General features: G+C 34.7%; 1 protein-coding gene across 2 annotated transcripts in view; it reads left to right on the top strand.

Moving 5' to 3' along the window:
* LOC136856054 (uncharacterized) overlaps nucleotides 1–18,691 on the top strand; it is a 479,906-nt gene extending 461,215 nt beyond the window's left edge. The window contains exons 4-16 of one of the 2 annotated variants that reach the window (XM_067133665.1): nucleotides 144–302; nucleotides 2,438–2,594; nucleotides 4,683–4,845; nucleotides 5,795–5,919; nucleotides 6,403–6,509; nucleotides 7,358–7,562; nucleotides 8,001–8,128; nucleotides 10,224–10,390; nucleotides 10,584–10,676; nucleotides 10,887–11,083; nucleotides 11,846–12,025; nucleotides 13,428–13,589; nucleotides 15,168–18,691. In XM_067133665.1, the coding sequence (XP_066989766.1) occupies nucleotides 144–302; nucleotides 2,438–2,594; nucleotides 4,683–4,845; nucleotides 5,795–5,919; nucleotides 6,403–6,509; nucleotides 7,358–7,562; nucleotides 8,001–8,128; nucleotides 10,224–10,390; nucleotides 10,584–10,676; nucleotides 10,887–11,083; nucleotides 11,846–12,025; nucleotides 13,428–13,568 (1,822 nt within the window). In that variant the 3' untranslated portion in view covers nucleotides 13,569–13,589; nucleotides 15,168–18,691. The remainder of the gene's footprint in view (nucleotides 1–143; nucleotides 303–2,437; nucleotides 2,595–4,682; nucleotides 4,846–5,794; nucleotides 5,920–6,402; nucleotides 6,510–7,357; nucleotides 7,563–8,000; nucleotides 8,129–10,223; nucleotides 10,391–10,583; nucleotides 10,677–10,886; nucleotides 11,084–11,845; nucleotides 12,026–13,427; nucleotides 13,590–15,167) is intronic. The other variant, XM_067133743.1, reaches the window with a different exon arrangement.
* The last annotated feature ends 2,009 nt before the right edge of the window (nucleotides 18,692–20,700 follow it).

Here is a 20,700-nt window from a genome sequence, read left to right as displayed (position 1 = left end):
TGTGAGAGAGAGAGAGTTGTTCGAGAGAGAGAGAGAGAGAGAGAGAGAGATGAGAGGGAGAGAGAGAGAGTCATTTGTATACATAAACAGACCTTCTCTCCAGCTGACCCATGTCGACCTCTGTTCTTCTCCTCCTCCCTCAGCCTGTTGGACAATGAGGGCATAATGGGTCGGAAGCAAGGCCTGAGTTATACCATTAACCAGCCTGACCTCATAGAGCACGTGACCCAGCGCAACAACCTGCAACAACAGACAAACAACCAGATAGTCTCCAACAACCACGATAACCTACATGATAGGGAGTGAGTCACGTGACGCGATCAAACTATTCATTAAGAGTTGTTTTTCCTTTTAGTGAGAGTTTTTTTTTTTTTTTTGCTTTCGTCTTTTTCAGCACGTGACACGATCAGCTATTTATTAAAGAGTTTTTTTTTTTGAGAGAGGATTTTTCTTTTGCTTTTGTCCTTCACGTCGGCATGCTTGCAATTCGTCTTTTTTTATTGATTTAGTTTTTTTTTATTGCTTCCTGTCACTAACGTCATGTGATTTGTAAATATGGAAGTTTTTTTCAGTCATTGGCTTTTTTTTATTTATTTTTTTATATTGGCAAGTCTCTGGTTGCAGTATTTTTTTAGCATGATTTTATATTTAATTTTTGAGTTTTTTTCTTTCACATCGGCTGGCTTCCAGGTTTTTTCTGTAATAATTCAGTTTCTGTTTCAATCGCTTCTCGTCCATAACGTCTTGTGATCTGTGAATGTTGAAGTGTTTTTTTTTTTCAGTTACTATCTGTTTTTTTCACTAGTGGGACCATTGTATATTATTTTTTTATAATAGCAAGTCACTAGTTTCAAGTTTTTTTTCGTTGGCATTAGTTTTTTAAACCTTGGAGAAAATGTTTTTTTATCACGTTTTGTTTATTGTTTTTGCATTTGTTGCCAGTCAGTTTCGACTGGTTGCCTTGTACAGCTTTTTTTTTTTCCTTTTGTCCAACGTGGCATTTTTGTCTGACAGATCAGTAACTGGAGTGGTTTTTTCAGTTGCAGTTTGATTTAATCCAAGAATATTCTTGCTTTTTCATTTTAAGTTGAAAATCGAAAAAAAAAATGGTTTTTTTTTTTTGAAAAAACTTATTTCAGTTTGGAGTGATTATTTATATGTACAGTATATATTTTTTAACAATTTAGTCTTTAAGAAATGTCTTTTTTCAGAAGCATTCCAATGCGCAATTGGATTAAAATTTAAGTTTTATCATTTTAATATTTATCTGAAGGAGCTTTGATTAATTCTTGCATGTCTTCACGTTAGTTATTGCGTTATTTTTTTTATTAAAATTTAATTGAATTTTATATATTTTTTTATTTTATATATATATATATATATATATATATATATATATATATATATATATATATATATATATATTATATATTATGCATGTATTTAATGTTTCCTTTCCCTAATATTCAAATTAACCTTGAAACAGGATTATGATGTATTAAACAAAGTGTTAGCAGTGATATTGTATATAAACACCACTACATATATATTTGTGTATCACAAGTGCATGTATATGTACAAGAAAAAAAGTGTATTCATACCTAGATGTTCATATACATGTTACAAATTACTCACTTGTGTCTGCATGCGTTATTTTATACATACATACATATATACTGTAAGTATTATTCATGTGGTTGTGTTGTGTTGTGAATTGTAAATAATTGTTTTGGAAGTTTTTAATCTTAAATTATTTTTTTTTACTGTGGAAAAAATTATTTCAGTACTAAACCTGTATTTATTGATACATTTTATATTTTCTTAGTTTTATAAAAATCAGAACCCATTAATTCAAGAATTTTTTTATCCATTTTTATAAGTAAAACGCCGGTATTTCTTTATCAAAAATACATCTTTATAGAATGAAAAAAAATTTTCTGTGGTTATGGGATTTTAAATATTCCTGAAACATTTTTGCATTATTATGTAAAAATTAAAACAACTTAGTGGTTTAAAAAATATTTCATGTTTTAAATTTAAAAAAGTTTGTTAAGTGAAATATTCGTATATATTTCCAGTAAGCTTTTTAAAGTTTATATAAAAATGGCTTATGGCCTATGTAGGAATTAAAGAAATATATCCTTTATTTATTTTTTTTTATTTGATGGAAATTTAAATATTCATGTATTGTATCCTTGGGCATTTTTTACATTTTATTTTAAAAAAAATCTTAACCTGTGTATGAATTTTTTTTCAATTTTTCTTTATTTAGATTAAAAAAATTGAATGTATGCTTAAGTATGTAGGCCATATTAGGGACACCCAGCTGTAACCCGAAGTGCGAATCGTCCCCTTGGGCACCAAAGAACCATGTACACCATCACGGCGCCTACACCCACGCCCTTCCTCCTTCTAATCTTCCTTCCCCTATTTCCAGGAGCGATGACAAACGTATGGTGACCCCCGAAGGAGGGGAAGGTGGAGGGGATTCTGGAGTGGTGACAGACGGGGGATCGACATCCTCCTCAAATTCGTCCCAGCAGGGGCGACACTCACCCACCCACATTCCTCATATGACAGCTGAGCACACGCAGGTACGTCAGAAGTCATTCTTCCCGCGCGGGCTCACTCGCGCATGCGCACACGCACGAACTCGCGTCTGTGATGGGGATGATTGTGACGGTGTAGTGTATGTTCCTGTGTGTGTGTTTGTTTGTTTGTGTGCTTTGTCTCCATGATTTATTGAATGACAGTTAAAATAAGGGGTTAAACAGAATACGCAGGTACATACGAAAGTCATGCGCTGGCTCACTTGCGCATGCGCACTCACTCAAATTTTGGACTTACAATTATGACGGTGTAGTGTATGTTCGTGTATGTTTGTTTGTTGGTATGTGTTTGTGTGCCCAGAGTTAATTGAATGTTGGTGAAAAACTGGATAGCCTATAGATTATATCATTGTCAGCAAGGTCATTCACTCCATCACGCATGCGCGCATACTCTAATCCTGGATAGGGATAATGTGACAATATAGTGTATGTTCGTATATGTTTGTGTGTTTGTATGTGTTTGTGTCCCCGAGGTTAATTGAATGTCAGTGGAAAAAAGGAGAAATAGATTATATAATTCTCGCGACTGTCATAATGGTAGTTTTGTTGTTTTCAAGGTCAGGTCAATGCCAATAATCATTAATGAAATGGGGTCAGCTTGTATTTGATCAGATGATTATCATGGTTAAAAACTAGATAAAATTAGAAATTATGTCACCATCGTCATTATCATCAGCTTATCAGCTTGTGTGTGGGTGTGTTTACAAAGACAGGTGATTATTAGTTTTAAAAATATACGTGACAAATTCCATCATAATCATTGTCACAATATGTGTGTATGCTTTTGTGTGTTTAAGATCAAATGAATGTCACTGACAGAAATGATGACAGATTAACTCATCATCACCATTATATTCATATTGTAGCATGCATTTGTTGTATTATCTTACTCTAAAACAAAAACAACAAAATATTATCATGCAGTAATGTATTAGTGTAGGTTAAATATTCATTGTTGTTTTATCTACAATTGATTAATGCCACTTCCTAAATTGTTTTCATTGTATAAACTCTTAATATTAAATAACCAGAATCCTTCCAAGTATATATATATATATATTGTTGGTTATACATATATATATATATATATAAAGATATATATATATATATATATATATATATACTTCAAAGTTTTGCTCGGATTTGAATTTTGATAACTCAGCTAATTGGTAAATAGTTGTCTAAATAATTTTTAAACTGATTTTGATAACACTTAAATAACTTTTTGTTACAGTCCTGTTATAGTCGTTTTGATATAATTTTCGTATAGTTCTTTCTATAGTACTAAAATAAAGTCACCTTATTTAGTTACCAAAAGATTTCCACGGTTTGTGTAGCATAAGTTATTAGATGTGTCCCTTTTAGTAATGCCTGATTACTAATGTTGAAATATTTTAAAATTAAACCATATATAATGATGTAGTAAAACCTTGTATGATGATTTAAACCTGTGTACAATGATGTAAAACCATGTATAATTATGTAACTTGTAAAATCCCAGTTCTGTATCACGAGATGTTATGTCAGGTATGTGTTAAAATCATTCTCAAAACAAGCTGGTCGCCATATTTGATTAAAATATATAAAAACAATCCCTTTATAAAGCAGTATAAGGTAATTACCACGCATGCGCAGTTACCCTAAACAGAATGCTGAATAGATGTAAGAATCTTTTTGGCAGAAGGCCGCACGAAGATGTCGTTTTACATAAAAGATATAGAAATGGCGGTGTATTATATGGTATAGGTGAGATGATTTGAGAAATCATTGAGATAATGAGAAATTCATCGCGTTTTTTATTTACGAGCCACGAGGATGGTACTAAACATGGCGGAAGTTCCCGCGAGACGCCGCGTTTAGTACCAGCCTAGACCGAGATGAAAGCAAAAGTATAAACAGAAGGCGGCGAAATTTCCGTTATCTCTGTAACTTCCTCGAATGATCTCATCTTTACTTCATTATATACACCCCTTTTCTACATTCCCCAGCGAAGGAATTACATTAAAAGCCTGTATTTTCGCGCGGCCGTCTCTTTGACATTCACCGGATTGTAATTGCCCCGTCCATTCGCAGGACCTCTACGCTCTGCCTGTCAAACGACCACCAACGCAGACTGGTTCGCAGCATTCGACGCCAACACACCAGCCTTCACAGCAGAACAACCAAGAGGACAAGGAGGAGAAGTCCGATCCTGCCTCAGAAGACGCCCTTCCTCCCGGGTGGGAAAAACACGAGGGTACGTGGAGTGGCGTTTGGCTTCCTCTGATGATGGGCTGGAAAGAAAGCTCTTGGTGCTTCTGTAGTAATTGTGTATTATCTAGATTTCTGGAGAGTTATAGAGGGGTATTCTGCCTTAAAATGGAAGACTGCAGTATCTGCAAAAATACAGAACTGACTTACTACTGATTTTGCAGATACTGTAAATGGGACCCCCTAAATATTCCCGGGAAAGTATTGAAGAATCATTCTGAAACTGCAGTAACTTGCATATCAGTGTTTCACAAGCCCAGTAAGTGGCATATCTCAATTTCGAAAAGTTTGCAGATACTGCAGTTTTCCATTTTAGGGCAGTATTGTACTCTCGTAGTGCTGGGTTGGGTTTCAGAAAGAAATTGTACAGCTTGACACTCACGAGAATAAGCATAGGTTCATGTGGCCGAGTTGAACCACGAGTCTGTTCGTGATCCTGTAAATACCTTCTCTTAATTAGAGTTCCATGCTTGCAGTTAGATCAGATTGTATTGCAGATTCCATAAAAAAAATTCCTTATTTTATGGCCTCATAAGAAAAACACCCATAAGGTTGGTAACCTAAATTTTGGTGAAGTAATTGAGAAATAAAATAAAAAAAAAAGTTCCTTATTTATTTTTGACAGAAAAATTTAGCCAAATGTATTTCATGTGTGCATAGTATAAGCTTGGTAGTACTTATTTGTGCACAATATTCGTGATGGATTGTTTGAAGGAAAAATTGATTTAATAATTAGTAATTACCGCATTATTATTCACAAGAGTTGTTAGGGAAACCACGACTGTCACAAGGTACAGAAATTTTATGTGTAGTTGAGCAGTGAGCTTAGTAGAACTTCATCTGAATTTCAAGGCGGCCACTTTACATTTTAGTACCATAACTATAAACCATATTTACTGGACCTTCAACAATCACCATCTCCTTCCTTTCCCCAGATAACGATGGCCCATATTACTGGCACATCAAGAGCGGCACCATCACTCGGACGCCTCCAGAACCGTCAGACACTGTCAGCGCAGCTCCTCTGAGGGCAGAGAGAAGGACCAAGGAAGCTGACCAGGTAAGTCATGCAGAGCTCCTTGGAATATTACTTATAATACTTTTCATAAGTCAGTTTGATTCAACAGCTAAGGAATGAATGTGGCAGTGATTGGTTTGATTCAACAGCTAAGGAATGAATGTGGCAGTGACTGATGTCATGTTTTCCTCGAACTCACCCACTGTGTCAGTGGAAATTGTTAAGAAGTGTACCTTTGAATGTACCTACTCCATTTTTTATGAAAGTTTCATGGATACCTACCGTTTTTACATACATAATTCACTCCCAAGAAAGCTTATTAGGGACTGTTATTTTAGTGAATTGGCATTTTGTAATGAACAGTACAGTATTAGCTGATTGTCATGTAAATTAAGGCAGTGACAGATATAACTGTCTTTTATTTTAGGTAATGCCGCTTTGAGTATGTATTATATGCTTAGGTTTTTTATTTTAAAAGCCTAGTACTTTTCAGCAATGCTTTACAATCCTTTATATTTATGACAGTCAAGCGGCAACATAGCTGGAACGGTGACACGCAGCAACACTTCCTCAGCCCTCTCTGAGTTGTCAGATTCGCGCCCAAGGACTGCTGCAGTTGACAATGCTTATAAGTGAGTATAGGGGTTACAAGGCGTCACTTTAAAGTAATTAAGGTTTGTATTTGTAATGGAGGTGGTTTTCTCAAGGTTTTGATCCAGATTGTAAGTAAACATTGCAAACGTAAACTTCATTGTGGGAGTTTTGTTTGTGCCGCAGTCATGATTGTAAGATTTGGCAATAAATGGCATTTTCCGTTTCAAAACAGGTCATATACATTATATACAGTACATATTAGTAAAAGTAGAATTCAGTCTTTGTGTTCTCTTCTGGTAAAAGGCATAATGCATTACAGGTAGACTGATTAAATTAGAACTTTTGAGAAATTTCTTTAAAAGCTAAAATTCATGGAAATATTATTGTCCTTTGAGCTCACTTATTGGCAAGGAAAGCCAAGAAAATTGTAAGATTTCATTTGCTATATGAATATACAGTCTGACAATTAAAAGCTAAGAAAATTTCAGTCAGTTTTCCTATTGACTATTTGGTAAGGAACATTTAGTTATATGATCTTAATATGACTTTCATCAGTGGTGTATACTGTTCTTGTCTTTTTCCGTATGTATAATAAATCCTAATCCTATTGGATACAGTATTATTGTTTTGGACACATGACATAAATGTCATGAAATATTTCTAATATTCCTAAATGTAAGTGATAGAACATTTCCATGAAATTACAGAAAACATGACATGAGAGTACATTTCATTACGATAAAGATAACTTAAATAATTAGTCATCATTCATGTAAGTTTATGTTGGATACCTCATTTAGCAGTACAGTAATAACTAGGGAAAAGATTTTTAATTGCGATCAGAATCAATATATTCATCAAACGCTAATGTGCCCCTCTTAAACAGACGACGCAGCTACCCAGCACGGAGTGACATAACAGAAGGGAGTGGTGGACGCCCCATTCGTTTTGCTGTCCGTTCCCTCGGCTGGGTTGAGATTGCCGAGGAAGATCTTACACCAGAAAGGTCCTCCAAGGCAGTCAACCGATGTATTGTGGACCTGTCTGTTGGTAGAAGAGATGTACTGGATGTAGTAGGATGCTGGGGAGATGTAAGTCCTCGGTCGTTTGTTAAATAAACTTTATTTTCACTCTGTAATATAAAAGTATTGAGCAGCAGTTTTTGTTCTACTAAGGTTAATATAGAATGTGACCCTATTGTCATGAGAAAAAGTCAAGTGTTTTTTCCAGATACTTGATAGTTTTTTTTCAACATCATATACCTTCTGAGTATTACATTGCATAATTAATCATTTCCATAATTTAAAATGCCTATGTTTATATTTCCTTGTATTTTATTCATTTTCAAAGTCAAGAGATAAATATTGTTGTTATTAATGCATAACTTATACTGGCCACAGATTTAACATTTATCAACTCTCACAGAGCTGGGCCAAAGGGTTTTTGCTTAATGAGAAGTATAAGATCTTATTTAAAATAGTATTACAATTCCTTAAAGATCTAATGACAGCATAAACTGATATTTCCAGGGAAAAGACCTGTTTATGGACTTGGATGAAGGCTCGTTGAAGCTAGTTGACCCTGAAAACTTGACTGTACTAAACACCCAACCCATACATACAATTCGTGTCTGGGGTGTGGGACGTGACAACGGCAGGTAATTGCTGTAGACCATTTTCGTTATGAAGTTTGTGTGTTGGTGTCTTAAATCTGGAAATTGTATGAATTATTTAGCTCTAAAACATTTATTCAAATTAGTGCTATGGTTAAGGTTACAAAATAAATTGTAAAAATGCATACTGCAGTGCCATATTTTTGTTGTACTATCAGATTAATAGAAAATGTTATTGCCCCATATTAAATTAATCTGTTTTCAAGTTTGAATGCTAAAATTATGTTTGAGTAAACCTGCCTTTTAAAGATAAGGAAGTCAAGATGTTAAAAAGTTCTTGCAGTCATTTATTTACAAAAGTATTAGAAAGGATTTATGATTGGTATGGAACATGTTTTTAATATCAGTCATTAAACCAGAGTTTTCATTTTAGTTACTAAGATGGAGTATCATATAATTCATAAAAGAAGTCTAATGATATGAAAATTTAGACACAGTTGCAATTTTGTGAAGGGAGAGCCTCTACCATATGTAAGTTCTGTTTGTACAGAATTTAGTTTTGTGCTTGAATACATTAATAAAGAAATAGATCATTCTTTTATTAAAATTTTGTCCAGAAGACAACAGAGTATTGACTCCAATGCCAGATAAAATTTACATTAAATAAATTAATGGTTACCTTCATATAATTGCAATTTATCTTGTGCATTATCAGGGTATCCCTCTTGTACTTGTGTGGTGATGTTCCAGAATTATTAAACGTGAATTTAAAAAGCGGCGCTTATTGTTTGCATACAAGCTTGGTGGTATACCAGTATGTTGCTTTTGATTAATGTGCTGGGCTTTAGATATATAAAAGTTTTATGCAGTTGCAGTTGAATTGAAAGTTATTATTTATTCAGTATTTAAAAGTTTTATAACAGGAGAAGTTGGTTTAAATATTTCAAGGGATGAAATATAAAATCCTATGCATTATATGGTTCAGCTTCAGATTTGCAGGGCAATTTTACTATGTACAGTATAACTTGAGCCATTGACTTACACATTATTCATTTTTCTTCTTGACTGTGCTGCCGGGACTTCATGCTTTACAGGGAGAGGTAATGGTCTTGCAACCCTATTGACCATGCAGTTTCATTCTTTGCATGATATCAGTTACATTTGGCCATGCATTCTTATTTCTTGCTGATGTGATGGGTTTGCTTATTTATTTCAAATCTGTTGAGTTTCACACACTAAGTGTATGAAGTATGGTTTCCCGTGATTATAAGAATACTTTACTTGATGTTACTAAAATGCACTTAGCTCATTAGCATGTCTACATTGTTTTGGATTACTGCTTTGCACATTTTTAACAAGAGAAACTTTCTGAATGAATATTGACTGTTCTGTGCTAGATGTAGACGGGAGCTGTCAAATGTCTTGTCCGTTTGAGCTCATAGGCTCCTCATTCTTAGGTAGACAGTTCTTTAATATCAGGTTTTTACCTTTACAATTCTGTCTTGTATTCATCAGTTATTTTCATCACTCTGCATGGGAAGAATTAGTATTTTACCTGGCTATGCTGATTTGAAGTACTGTAATTGTTTTTATATTGAATATTTATTGAATATCATATCTTGATAAACTGAAAGTTTAGATATAGGTTTTGTAGAATGGCTTACAAACCCTAATCAGTTTCTTGATGTTCTATGCATGGTTGTCATGTTTTGCCTGTTTTGTTTTATTAATGTGTGGTTTTTATTTTGTAAGCACAGAAGAATTTGAAATAATCTTTTGACTCTTATTTAAACAGTCATGCGGATGGAGTTTTATTGATGATGCAGTGTATAAAAGATAACAGTGTACTTTTGTTTATGGCATTCTCAGTCAAGGGCAGCAGGAATGTCCATCTAATGAGCTTAGCAGTTTTTCATGATCTGATCAGTTTGAATAATAAATACATTTTAGTAACCAGGTATCCTGTAGGAACCAGTACAGTAATTCAGGCATAGATTTGAGAGGAAGAAATGTTGTGTAAAGTACAGTGCAGTATTGCCATAAAAATGGTCTTCAAAGAATGGTTCTTGGAAAAATGGTGTTCATAGAACAGTTTCAAGCTACTCTTGCTCAGCTAAAATGACCATTCTGTATCTTACAGGGACTTCGCTTACGTAGCAAGGGACCGGGCATCAAGAAAACACATGTGCCATGTTTTCCGATGTGACACCCCAGCTCGTACAATTGCAAATACCTTACGAGATATTTGTAAGAAAATAATGATAGAGCGTTCTCTCCAACAGAATATGAACAAGCCTCTGGACACATGTAAGTGCAGAACAAGCTTTGTACTGAACTCATTTTTATTTCTGTATTGTTATTAGTACAATAATACGAGTATTTTGTATATAATATTATTACTATATTTTTTATGTTGTAACAAGAGTACTGTATAAGTAAGTAATTTATACTGAATTTTAATCAGTAGAGTGCAATGCATTTTGCAAATTATTTGTTGCAGGTGTAAGTAGTGGTGGTTCTGGCAGACTAACAAGACCAACTAATCTTCCCACCGAACACCGTAGACTTCATCGACATTCGCAAATCATTCCACGTACGTAGTAGTGCTGCATTTGAAACCTTGTGGCCTCTGGTTACTTAAATCCAACTATGGCACTTAACTGGATATTCTATCGTGATTGTCTTTCGAAAATCCACTTGCTTGAAATTGTACTACAACTTTACATCTGTATTTTGAAATAATTTAAGACGGCTTTGCTTCATATAAGAGGAATCTGGTCTTATCACGTATCTACTCTTACAGCCCAGTCTTTCCCAACCCCGATGGAGGAGCCAAAGAAAGTGATGAGAGTCCAGTACATTGGGTTATTGCAAGTAGAGAGACCCTCTGGCATGGAGGTCCTAAATAGTGCAATTGACAGAGTCATAGAAAATAACCCTAAGCCCTGGAAAAATGTAGCTGTGGCTATTGCACCATCCACAATCACCATTACAAATATTGTAAGTGTTTCGAAATGTCGTTTAGTTTTTTTTCTCAACATATTACATATTTTGTACTTTAATATTGGTCTATGCGAGTTTTTCTCTTGCAGTGAAGTATTTTATTGAAACCTTAAGCCGAAATCATAATAATAATTTTTCCTAAAGATTCAAGTAGTTTATAATTAATTTTAATACTGAAGTTTACAAAATAAAGTCATATCACCTTGTGCAGAAATTTAGATCGTCATACAGTCAAGTTACTCTTGATATGTCCTCAGAGGCCTTTACCTTGAAGTTCAATTAAAACTTTAAACTTAGAAGATAAGGTTTACAAATAGGAAAGCAGATAAAAAAAAAACAGCTGGTTTAACAAAAACAAAGATTTTATTCACAAATACAGTTTAGGATCATTATTTTAGTAGGCTGAAAAAACAGGTTTCTAATGCATGTACTGTAAAAGTTTTGTTGCTATTTTATGAACCGAAAAGTTTTGGTAAACAAGCGTAACTTTATGTATGAGCACAGTATTCTGTCTTGAAAGATATTTTGCATTCATTCATAGGTTAATATAATGCATGTGTAGCAGTTATTTCTGTGAAAAGAACAATTTTAAATTTTAACAATATTTTATATACCAACTCAGTCATGACTAAGGAACAGTATGGTGTAGCAGATATATTTTAATGAGCTGTGATAAAGTGTGTGGAATGTTTCAAGAATAACCTGTATGGGAAAGTATCCCCATGGAGCTGTTTAATTGATACTACACATCTTTTTCAGGATGATGGTAAACAAATAGCAGAGTGCAGAGTTCGTTTCCTGTCCTTCTTGGGCATAGGCCGTGATGTCAAACACTGCGCCTTCATCATGCACACTGCTCAAGACCAGTTCATATCCTACATATTCCACTGCGAACCCTCAAGTGGAGCTTTGTGCAAGACTATTGAAGCTGCATGCAAGGTAATTAACTCTTTTGTCGTGATATTTTGGTTACTGAGAACTGAATGGATTACGAAAAATTTGTTCTTTCTCATTCTCGCTTTTCAAATACTGTATATGAAGGTTTATATATGTGTCTTAGGGGTTATGTTGAAAAGTAGGAGTAGGGTGTTTTACCCTATAATGTTAGAAAATAGTCTAATGAGACCTCTGAGTTAAACTTAGATTTTCAGTGGATTTACCTAAAGGATTTATTCTGAAATAAGAATCAAAATTAAACCAGTTGAAGTTAAAGAAGTTAGACTGCCACTTGAGAAGGGCCTGTTTGATTGGAGGACAAATATAAGGCAGAAAGTAATGCAGTCAAAGAGAAAATTGAAAGAACCTTGATTACCATCTACAGTGTATTGCAGTACCACCACCAGGGGGACCTGATTCTTGCAGTATTCATTCCTTTTAAGAGAAGTCTGTCACATCCCTCAGACTTAAATCCTTTTCCTTCACCCTTCGTTTTCTTGTTTCTGTCAGCCCTAGAGTAGATCTGGTGTTGGGATGGGGTGCCAGCTTTGTGTACCTGTGTTTGTAGAAAGAAGAAAAAGCTGTTCAGGAAAGGTTTTGTTTTACCTACATAACAGAAATGAGAATGTGTTGTACATTCTTCTTATGACCATGGAGGATTCAGAACTGGTTTGTTCCAAGATCATATCACTTTTTGAATATGTATACCGTACTGTATAAGATTTTCTTGTTGCCATGTTGGTCTAAGGTTTATAATTCAATATTTCTGTGTCCATGATAAATAGAAAAAGAGAAATTGTAAAACTAGTAGTTAGGAATGGATGAAAAGTAAAATTCAGAAAGCAATGCAGCTGTTGGCTGAAGAGATGCTGTGAAGAACCTTTGGTATCATAGGAAATGGGCCACACAGGGCAGTTGATTTGTGTCTGGCATGTGGAAAAACTGTACACATTTATATGATGTTGCTTTACCATAAAGTATAGTCTAAAAAAATGATAAAATAATGCTTTTGAGAAAATTTGCACTCTTTTTTTAGCAAAAATATATGGAAAACTTATGATATACTGAAGTGCTTATAGAATGTTAAGTTTTAATGCAGAAAAAAATTATTTTATGACAGTTGTACACTCTTCATTGGGCACTGAGGGTTATCAGTTCACTGTGTTGTCTATTATGATGCAAAGATTGACAATTAACAAGATGTTCAGAAGGATGTACTGTAATAACTTGCTCAGACACATGGAATTCTCTTAAGCAGCTTCAGATGCAACACCTGATTTATGTTTTATTCAGTGTTTATTAAAGGGTTCACATTGTGAGTTGTCATATACACTATTACAAATGAATCAGTGAAGATGTACCTTTCATTTTCGTACAAGTATTAATCCTTTCCTTCTTTCCCCAGCTGAGATACCAGAAGTGTCTGGATGCACACCCTGGTGTCAGTCGAGGACGAGGAGCAGGTACTCCTCGCAGTATTTCAGCCACTTTGCGGTCCGTCTTTGGCTCTATTACAGGACGAAAAGCTCGGTCAGCTGAGTCCTGAGATGAGGACTCACCTCTGCAGGTAAAATCGTTGTTATAGAAAGCGAAATCCGAAGGGTATGATGATGTAGTGGTCTTATAACTTGAGTACGGTGAACTATTTCTTTGCACGTGGGAACTCCTGATGTATTGTAGTGTTCTGCACATTTTTGAATAGAAGCCAAATAGAATGAAGAATTTTTTCTCTTGGTTATTCAGTTTTGTGTGCCACAGTTGCTTTATACTTTGTTTATATTGTTTTTAACATTACTTTTCACCTTAGCTGTACACAAAGAAATCTTATTCGCTCTAGTTTCACATTGTATAGTATAGGTTATTGTAAAGACAGCTCTAATATTTCAGTATTGTATGAACAATGTCAAGAGATTATGCTAATGTAATGCAGTCCTATATGAGAGTCTGACATATAAATGAATTTTCTGTCTTGTCATTTTTTAATTATTTTAGGTATCTTGATTATATGGATTGAAAGACTGTTCTTCAGGCGCCTGAGGATGAGTTATGAAATATGATTTCACTTTTGTTGAAGTGTTCATGAATAATAACAATAACATACCAATGTAAATGTTAAAGGATAAATAGTTTGTAGATCATAGAAAAGTATTGTAATCTTTAAGCTCTCCACAACCTTCTCCCTCAAAAGTTATTCAAGAATTACAGTAGCTGTAATTAAACAACTAAAGCAAAGCCTCCTAATTTTTTAATGCCCCACCCACCCCCTTCACTTTGTTACTGTCAGTTTGTAAAGACAACAAAATAAAATGATTTCCCATTTTCCTCGTTTATTTTGTTTATTTTGTTGTTCCAGAGGTGGTTATTTTTTTATCATACAGAGTGCTGTACAAAATTTTTATAATCTCTATCGTAAATGTTTCATTGACATGCAAGTACAGCCTACGTGTATAGTACACATTAAAAATACAATGAGACTACATGTTTACCAAACAATAGTCATGTCATAATTTGTTTGTATATACTTAATGAATAAACACTACCATTGTGTATTATTTTGCTGTTCAACAAGGTTTTCAGACCTTTATTTACAAAAAATTAGAACACTGTATCTGTAAAAGCAATGAAGAACCGAGTTCTTTATAATGTGTATTTTATGAAGTGAACTTAATCCATGAACTGTTTGAGCAACTTGCAATGTATTTTAGATTGTTTTCTTTAGCTTATGTAGGATAAAGGTAGCACTTGAGTATTCCAGGCATCATAGCTATTCCATAGATAATCTACTGTTTGTTGGTTGTGCTTCCTTTTTAATGCTTGTTGTGGAAAGTGTTTTATGTATATAGATAATACTCGATGCAGTATTGTCAGACCGGGATGAGCTTGTTAAAATATGACAGATTTTATTGTATTTATTTATATCTGTGCATGTCATTATTTTAATAGAGTAGATAACTAGCATGGATTACTCAGGGTTTTGAAGATACTGTAATTGTAAACCTAAGAATAAAGTCCTTGCATGAATGTCTGTAACATCTAAAGAGAGGAATGGTAGAAATAATGTGAAATATGTATCAGGAAGTTTGAAATTAAAGCTGCCCCCATAACATGTAACTAACAATGTACTAACTCGCAACTAACACTGCAGGACTTCTGGGCCCTACCTGCAGAGCGTGAGGTCATTCCGCACCGTCACCTGACCAGTCCTGGAGGTGGTGCTATTTCCCCCTCCATGTCAGGGTGTCCCTATTCCTCACGACAGGTGCAGGCACTGGTCTCTCCTACATGTGATTCCCCTACTTCATTCAATAGTCTCCACCGATCCCCAACTACTCCAGCTCTCTCAACACAAGCACCACTAACACCTGCCACACCTATGTCTCCTATGGATGCTCTACGCCGACTCCAGTTTCCAGCAGAGCTGTCTCCATCAAAAGAAGAAGACAAGGAAGAGATGGAGGGAGATGTTATTGTGGAAGCTGGGGTTGGTTTAGATGAGGATGATGAGGTAGAGGAAGAGGAGCAGCAGCAGCAGGAGGAGGTAGAGGAGGAGGAGGAGGAGGAGGAGGAAGGGGTAGAGGAGAATGATAATGGTGACCTGGAAAGTTTAGGAGGTACTTTGCGGAATGAATGAGGCCAGTAGCTGTTTTCATACTTTTGGAAGGAAGTGCCATTCTATCTCCTTGTATAACAAAAAACTAATCTTGTCTTGTTTGATTTGGCATATGAAAAGGCATGCATGAGGATTGCAACATCCATTTCTTTTGAAAGGAAATAGCAGCTTAAAGTCCACTTAGTCTCACAATGTGAAAGACTCGTTTAGATTATGAGAGAAGTGACATTAAACTGCATTTTCTCTGAGGTAGCTCCAAATACTCTTTCATGCAGCTGCATCCATATTTATAATTAACCTATCATGGCATCTTGAATTACCTGTATTCATTATTGATCCATATGTCAGCCTCCCCAATGCTGGTACTTAATCACCTTTATAACCTCTCAATTCTGGTCTAGTCACCCTTCACTTTCCTGCAGACTGACATCTGTTGTGTCATAAGTGATATATTGATGTGACTGGAAAGATTAATACAGTAATACTATTGTACACATGTAGAAAATTAAGGAGAATGAGGAGGCAGTGATGGAGTTCCTTCCAAGGAACTCCAGGCCCATGTAATGTGAACGTGTGGTTTGTTGTAAGCGCGTATGTTTTGGTGTACGCACGGTCAGCAGGGCCCAGAATGGCTGGTTGTGTGTAGACTGACTTATGTCACAAATTCTCTGCACGTACTCACAGATGTTGAGTTTGTATATGTAAGAATATCATAAATACCTATTTGTATGCTCTCATTCTGGTATGTTAAATAGCAACATCCGGGTGGGTGTAACAAGAATTCTTTTAAGAAAATTTATAACTGCAGCCTAAGCTTCACAGTTCTCCTGGGGACAAGACCATAAGCAGGGGATTAAGTTGTGCCTCTGCTTGAGTAGAAATTTTGCTAACCACTAACACATTGATGTACATCTGTGAATGTTTCATGTGGCTTAGTGCAACTGTGTCTTTTTCTCTGCTTCTCTCTCATTTCTGTCATGTAAAAATGCTCTATGTCAGATGTTGACTCAACTATGTTGGTTTTAAGCTTATGCCAAACCAGTTATTTTAGCATTTGTTCAGTATTTATTTGTTATAATATTTAAAAGTCCTTGTAACTATAAGATTACAATTACATATAGTACTGCAAGATGCTAAAACCTTACTTTGTTTGGTAAAGTTAGCTCACAATTGATATAGTAAAGTCATCTATCATATTCCTACTAGAGGTCTTTGCTGAATATGTTTTAGCAAAAAATAAATTTCTTACCTCACTGTCAGCAGTATTTTATTTTTTTAAACTTCTGTGAGACAAGGGATCTTGTCTGCCCTCACCTTTCTTGATTTAAACACTATTCCTCTCCAACAAAATTCATATAGACTACTGTACTTCTAATCTTGTTGACTGTGAATGAATGTCCTCTTGTTACCGCATATAGCCAAGTAACTAGTCGTTAACATATTGTACTTAAGAGATGCAGCTTGACTGGAGAAACTTTACATACTTAGGGAATTTTATCAATGAGCACAAGGAGCTTAGTAGGCTTGCAGTGTCTCTGAGAGTTTGCATGAGTATATGACGAATGGCTGTAAGTAATGTAGTCGAGAGTGGACACCACAGATCGAGAGCGCAAGGGCGTCTCTCGTATCTCGTGAATTGCTTGTAGCACCCCATCTGTAGTATATTACTATATTTCCTTGTGCCCATTGTAAATAATATGTACACAAAGCCTTAGGTGTAAACTAGAACCAGTATATTGATAGTGTTCACTTTGTTCAATCACCTGAGCCTCCTAAAATGACCCACATAGAGGCTGTTACTCATGAAATCTGGATTATTTGATATAGGTTTGTCGTCTCAGTGTACCTTTGTAGTTTCAGTAAAACCTTCATTCCTTGTCATGTGTTTGTAATTTTGGATAATGAGGAAAAATTATTGCATTGTATAGAAAATTGCAAAGCCAGATGATTGTGATAAAAAAAAGATGGGTTGAAGTTGTTCCTCAGAGAATAACTCAAAGAGCTTAGGTTTGGGTCACTCTAGGAGTATTCCACTCAGCACAGTAACGTGTGTTTAGTTTAATTGGCAACCTCTAATCAGTTCTGAATGAAGATTAGTTTATTTTTCATGAAAGTATATATATGAATATCAACTATTTGATATTTTTTAAGGTAAAGTACTGTATATCTATCTCTTACCCAACATAGCATAGATGTATGATAGAAGCAGCTGTAGAAAAATGCCACCTTATTTTGCATTCCTTCTTGGCAGTTAGATGTAAGAATTAGCATTACCTTGAAATATAAAAGATATATTTTGCATCGTCCATATTGTACAATTTTATTTAGTTATGCGTGTGCCTTTTCATTTTATAGTTACATGTAGCTAAAGATTATTTGTTGCCAATTATGCTAGGGGCAGTTCCATAGCTACCAGCGTCGGTACCATCACCCAGTTTGTAAAATTGTCCTGTATGATAGCTGGTTTGTATTAGGACAATTATAAAATTGTCAGAATGGAGTAAACATTTTGCAGAACCTTCATAGACGAGCTTTTCATTTAAAGTTCAAGAAATCTGTATAAAATAAGGGTAAAAATATATTGATATGAATTACTTTTCTCCAGTATAATTAGCAAGAGTTTTGCATGAGTTCAGAGGATCACACTATACATTCCAAGTGGAATAGTTAGTTATTTTTCATTTAAAGGATTCCAGAATACAATATAATGAAAGTATATGTTAGGTCCTTCTATCTAGACTATCAAACAGTACTCAAGACAATTCTGATTATCTTTGTTTTATTTCATTATGATTTCAGACTCAAATTCAGAAACCTGTATAATGATACAATGAGTATATTCCATTTAATTCCCAGCTTCGGTTACATCATGCCTCTGAAATGTAATACTTTATGGGTGAATTTTATGTATTTTTGTATTTAAGTTACATAAATGTATGTACAACTCTTCTGGCAAGTCATGTATTTAAGTGCCTGTATATTTGCATTGCAGGCGCTTACACAAACTTTATCAATGTTGATACCCAAGTGTGAACAAAATACATTATTACATAGAATAATTAGGTGTTTTTCTCTGTCCTGTACTTATGGTTGAGATGGTTACTAGAAGGGTGCTAGAAAACTAATTTCAAATTAGTACGGTAATATGTAGACGTAATTGATGCACAGTATATCAGGTTAGGTAATCTACTTGTGAATTTTACTAAAACAGTATCTCTAATAGATTTCTGTAGGATTCAGTTTTAGTCGGTGTTGGAAAGTCCAGTACTACTGTCTACTGTATGAGAATTTTTCATTTTAACGGTATTTAATGTATAATACTGAATAACACTAGATTTATGTGGTTGTATTATTAATATAAAGTGTTTGAAGATTACCAGATAATTACTTATTAAAAATACAATGATTCAGATTTTTTAATCCATAATTTCATTCAGCTCAGAGTCAAAACTGATTGTTGTTCAGGAAAATATTTATATTCTATCATGCAACTAGAGTTCACCATTTTGAATGTTATGTTGTATACAATACTGTGCAAAGATTTTCACATATTGCTTGGCACTGATTAATTAATATATGATCCCTAAAATCAATAAAGACACTGACTAAAGAAACTCAGTTTGGTATTATATTGAGATAGAAACTGATGAAAATTTTGTATTTGCATACTATTGCAGAATTCAAGATTACCTTAACTAAATTACACACAGTTTTACAAATGATGGAACTTTTGTCTGGATTGGGAGACTCATACCGATGAAGGTAAGTTAAAACGAGAAAAACTTTCAAAGGTTATTTCCTTATGGTGGAGGTATTTTATCAACCTGTTTAAGTGCCTGTATGTATGGGTAAACCAATCAGACACATACTGATTGAATCACTTTATCCATTTTGTACATACAGTTTCAAATGTTTGTACTGTACGTCCAAGAACTGCAGTTCATTGATAATTACATTTAAACATATAAAGTCATCACTGACTCTTAAACACTGAAAGGGCAAAAGTTCCCCAGTGTTTGTCTTGACAATCCAAAATTCATAAATCACCCAAGGGTATTACTGAAGACACCAAAAACCCATCCCAGGAGTGTGCCAAGTATTATCCAAGAGTAAATGAATTTGTTCTGATGTGGAACAGACAGAGTATAAGTGCTAATACAGTGTAACAGAAAAGATTAATACTGTAATTCATGTTTTTCCGTGTTACACTGCAGCCTGCTTGGACTGAAAGTACCATACTTATTATGATCCAGGAGGTTGACAAGTATGTTAGATGGCCTATTTACAACAGGCAAATCATCACAAATTGATGAGCTCTCAAGATGTCTGCTCCTTTTATTTGCTCCCAAATAAAGAGGATGGGTTCATATGTACAAATCTATTTTACTCAGAATTGTGCAATATTAGCTGAGAATAGGAAAAAATAAAGAAAAAATGTCAGAATCTTCATTTGTCTACTATGCCTCAGTAGAGGGAGAAACCTTTAGCTTGCTGCAACACTCAAGTTGATACAGTACGATATGTCCTGGGTACCTTGTGAGATAGAAGTGATTGTGCTTGCTCTTAATGTCCAGCCTATCTGGATAAAATCTTATATTGTAATCATTGTCAGGATATACAGTTTGAATTTATTAGTGGTGATATTCGAAAATGAGCAAGTATTTATGGCATATAATTAATTTATAGTTACTTACACTGCAATATATCTTAGAAAAAAACTAAGGCAGTGGTACTGGTTTTGATATTATATCGAGGATTAGGCCATTCTGAAGTTTTACAGTAAATACAATGAAAGGCTTATGGTACCTTCATTGTGACGACATGGACCTTAGCAGAATGTGGATGATAATGCACTGCAAAGTAGATATGAAAACCATATGGTATTCCTTGGTGAGCAAACACTAAAGGCCATACAGCCGTAGCCAGTGAGTATGAAGGTTTCATTATCATGCCAGTTTGATAATGAAACCTTGACTCAGATTTACCTATAATAATGGCAGTTCCTTGCTGAAAAACGGTACATGGAAATGGTCAAAGAGGACAGCTTCCAAAGATGATGCAGATCATA

The sequence above is a fragment of the Macrobrachium rosenbergii genome, chromosome 1 (assembly GCF_040412425.1).
Source record: "Macrobrachium rosenbergii isolate ZJJX-2024 chromosome 1, ASM4041242v1, whole genome shotgun sequence".
Classification (NCBI taxonomy): Eukaryota; Metazoa; Arthropoda; class Malacostraca; order Decapoda; family Palaemonidae; genus Macrobrachium; species Macrobrachium rosenbergii.
Note: the sequence above shows the minus strand (reverse complement) of the source record. Positions and strands in the feature narration are given on the sequence as shown.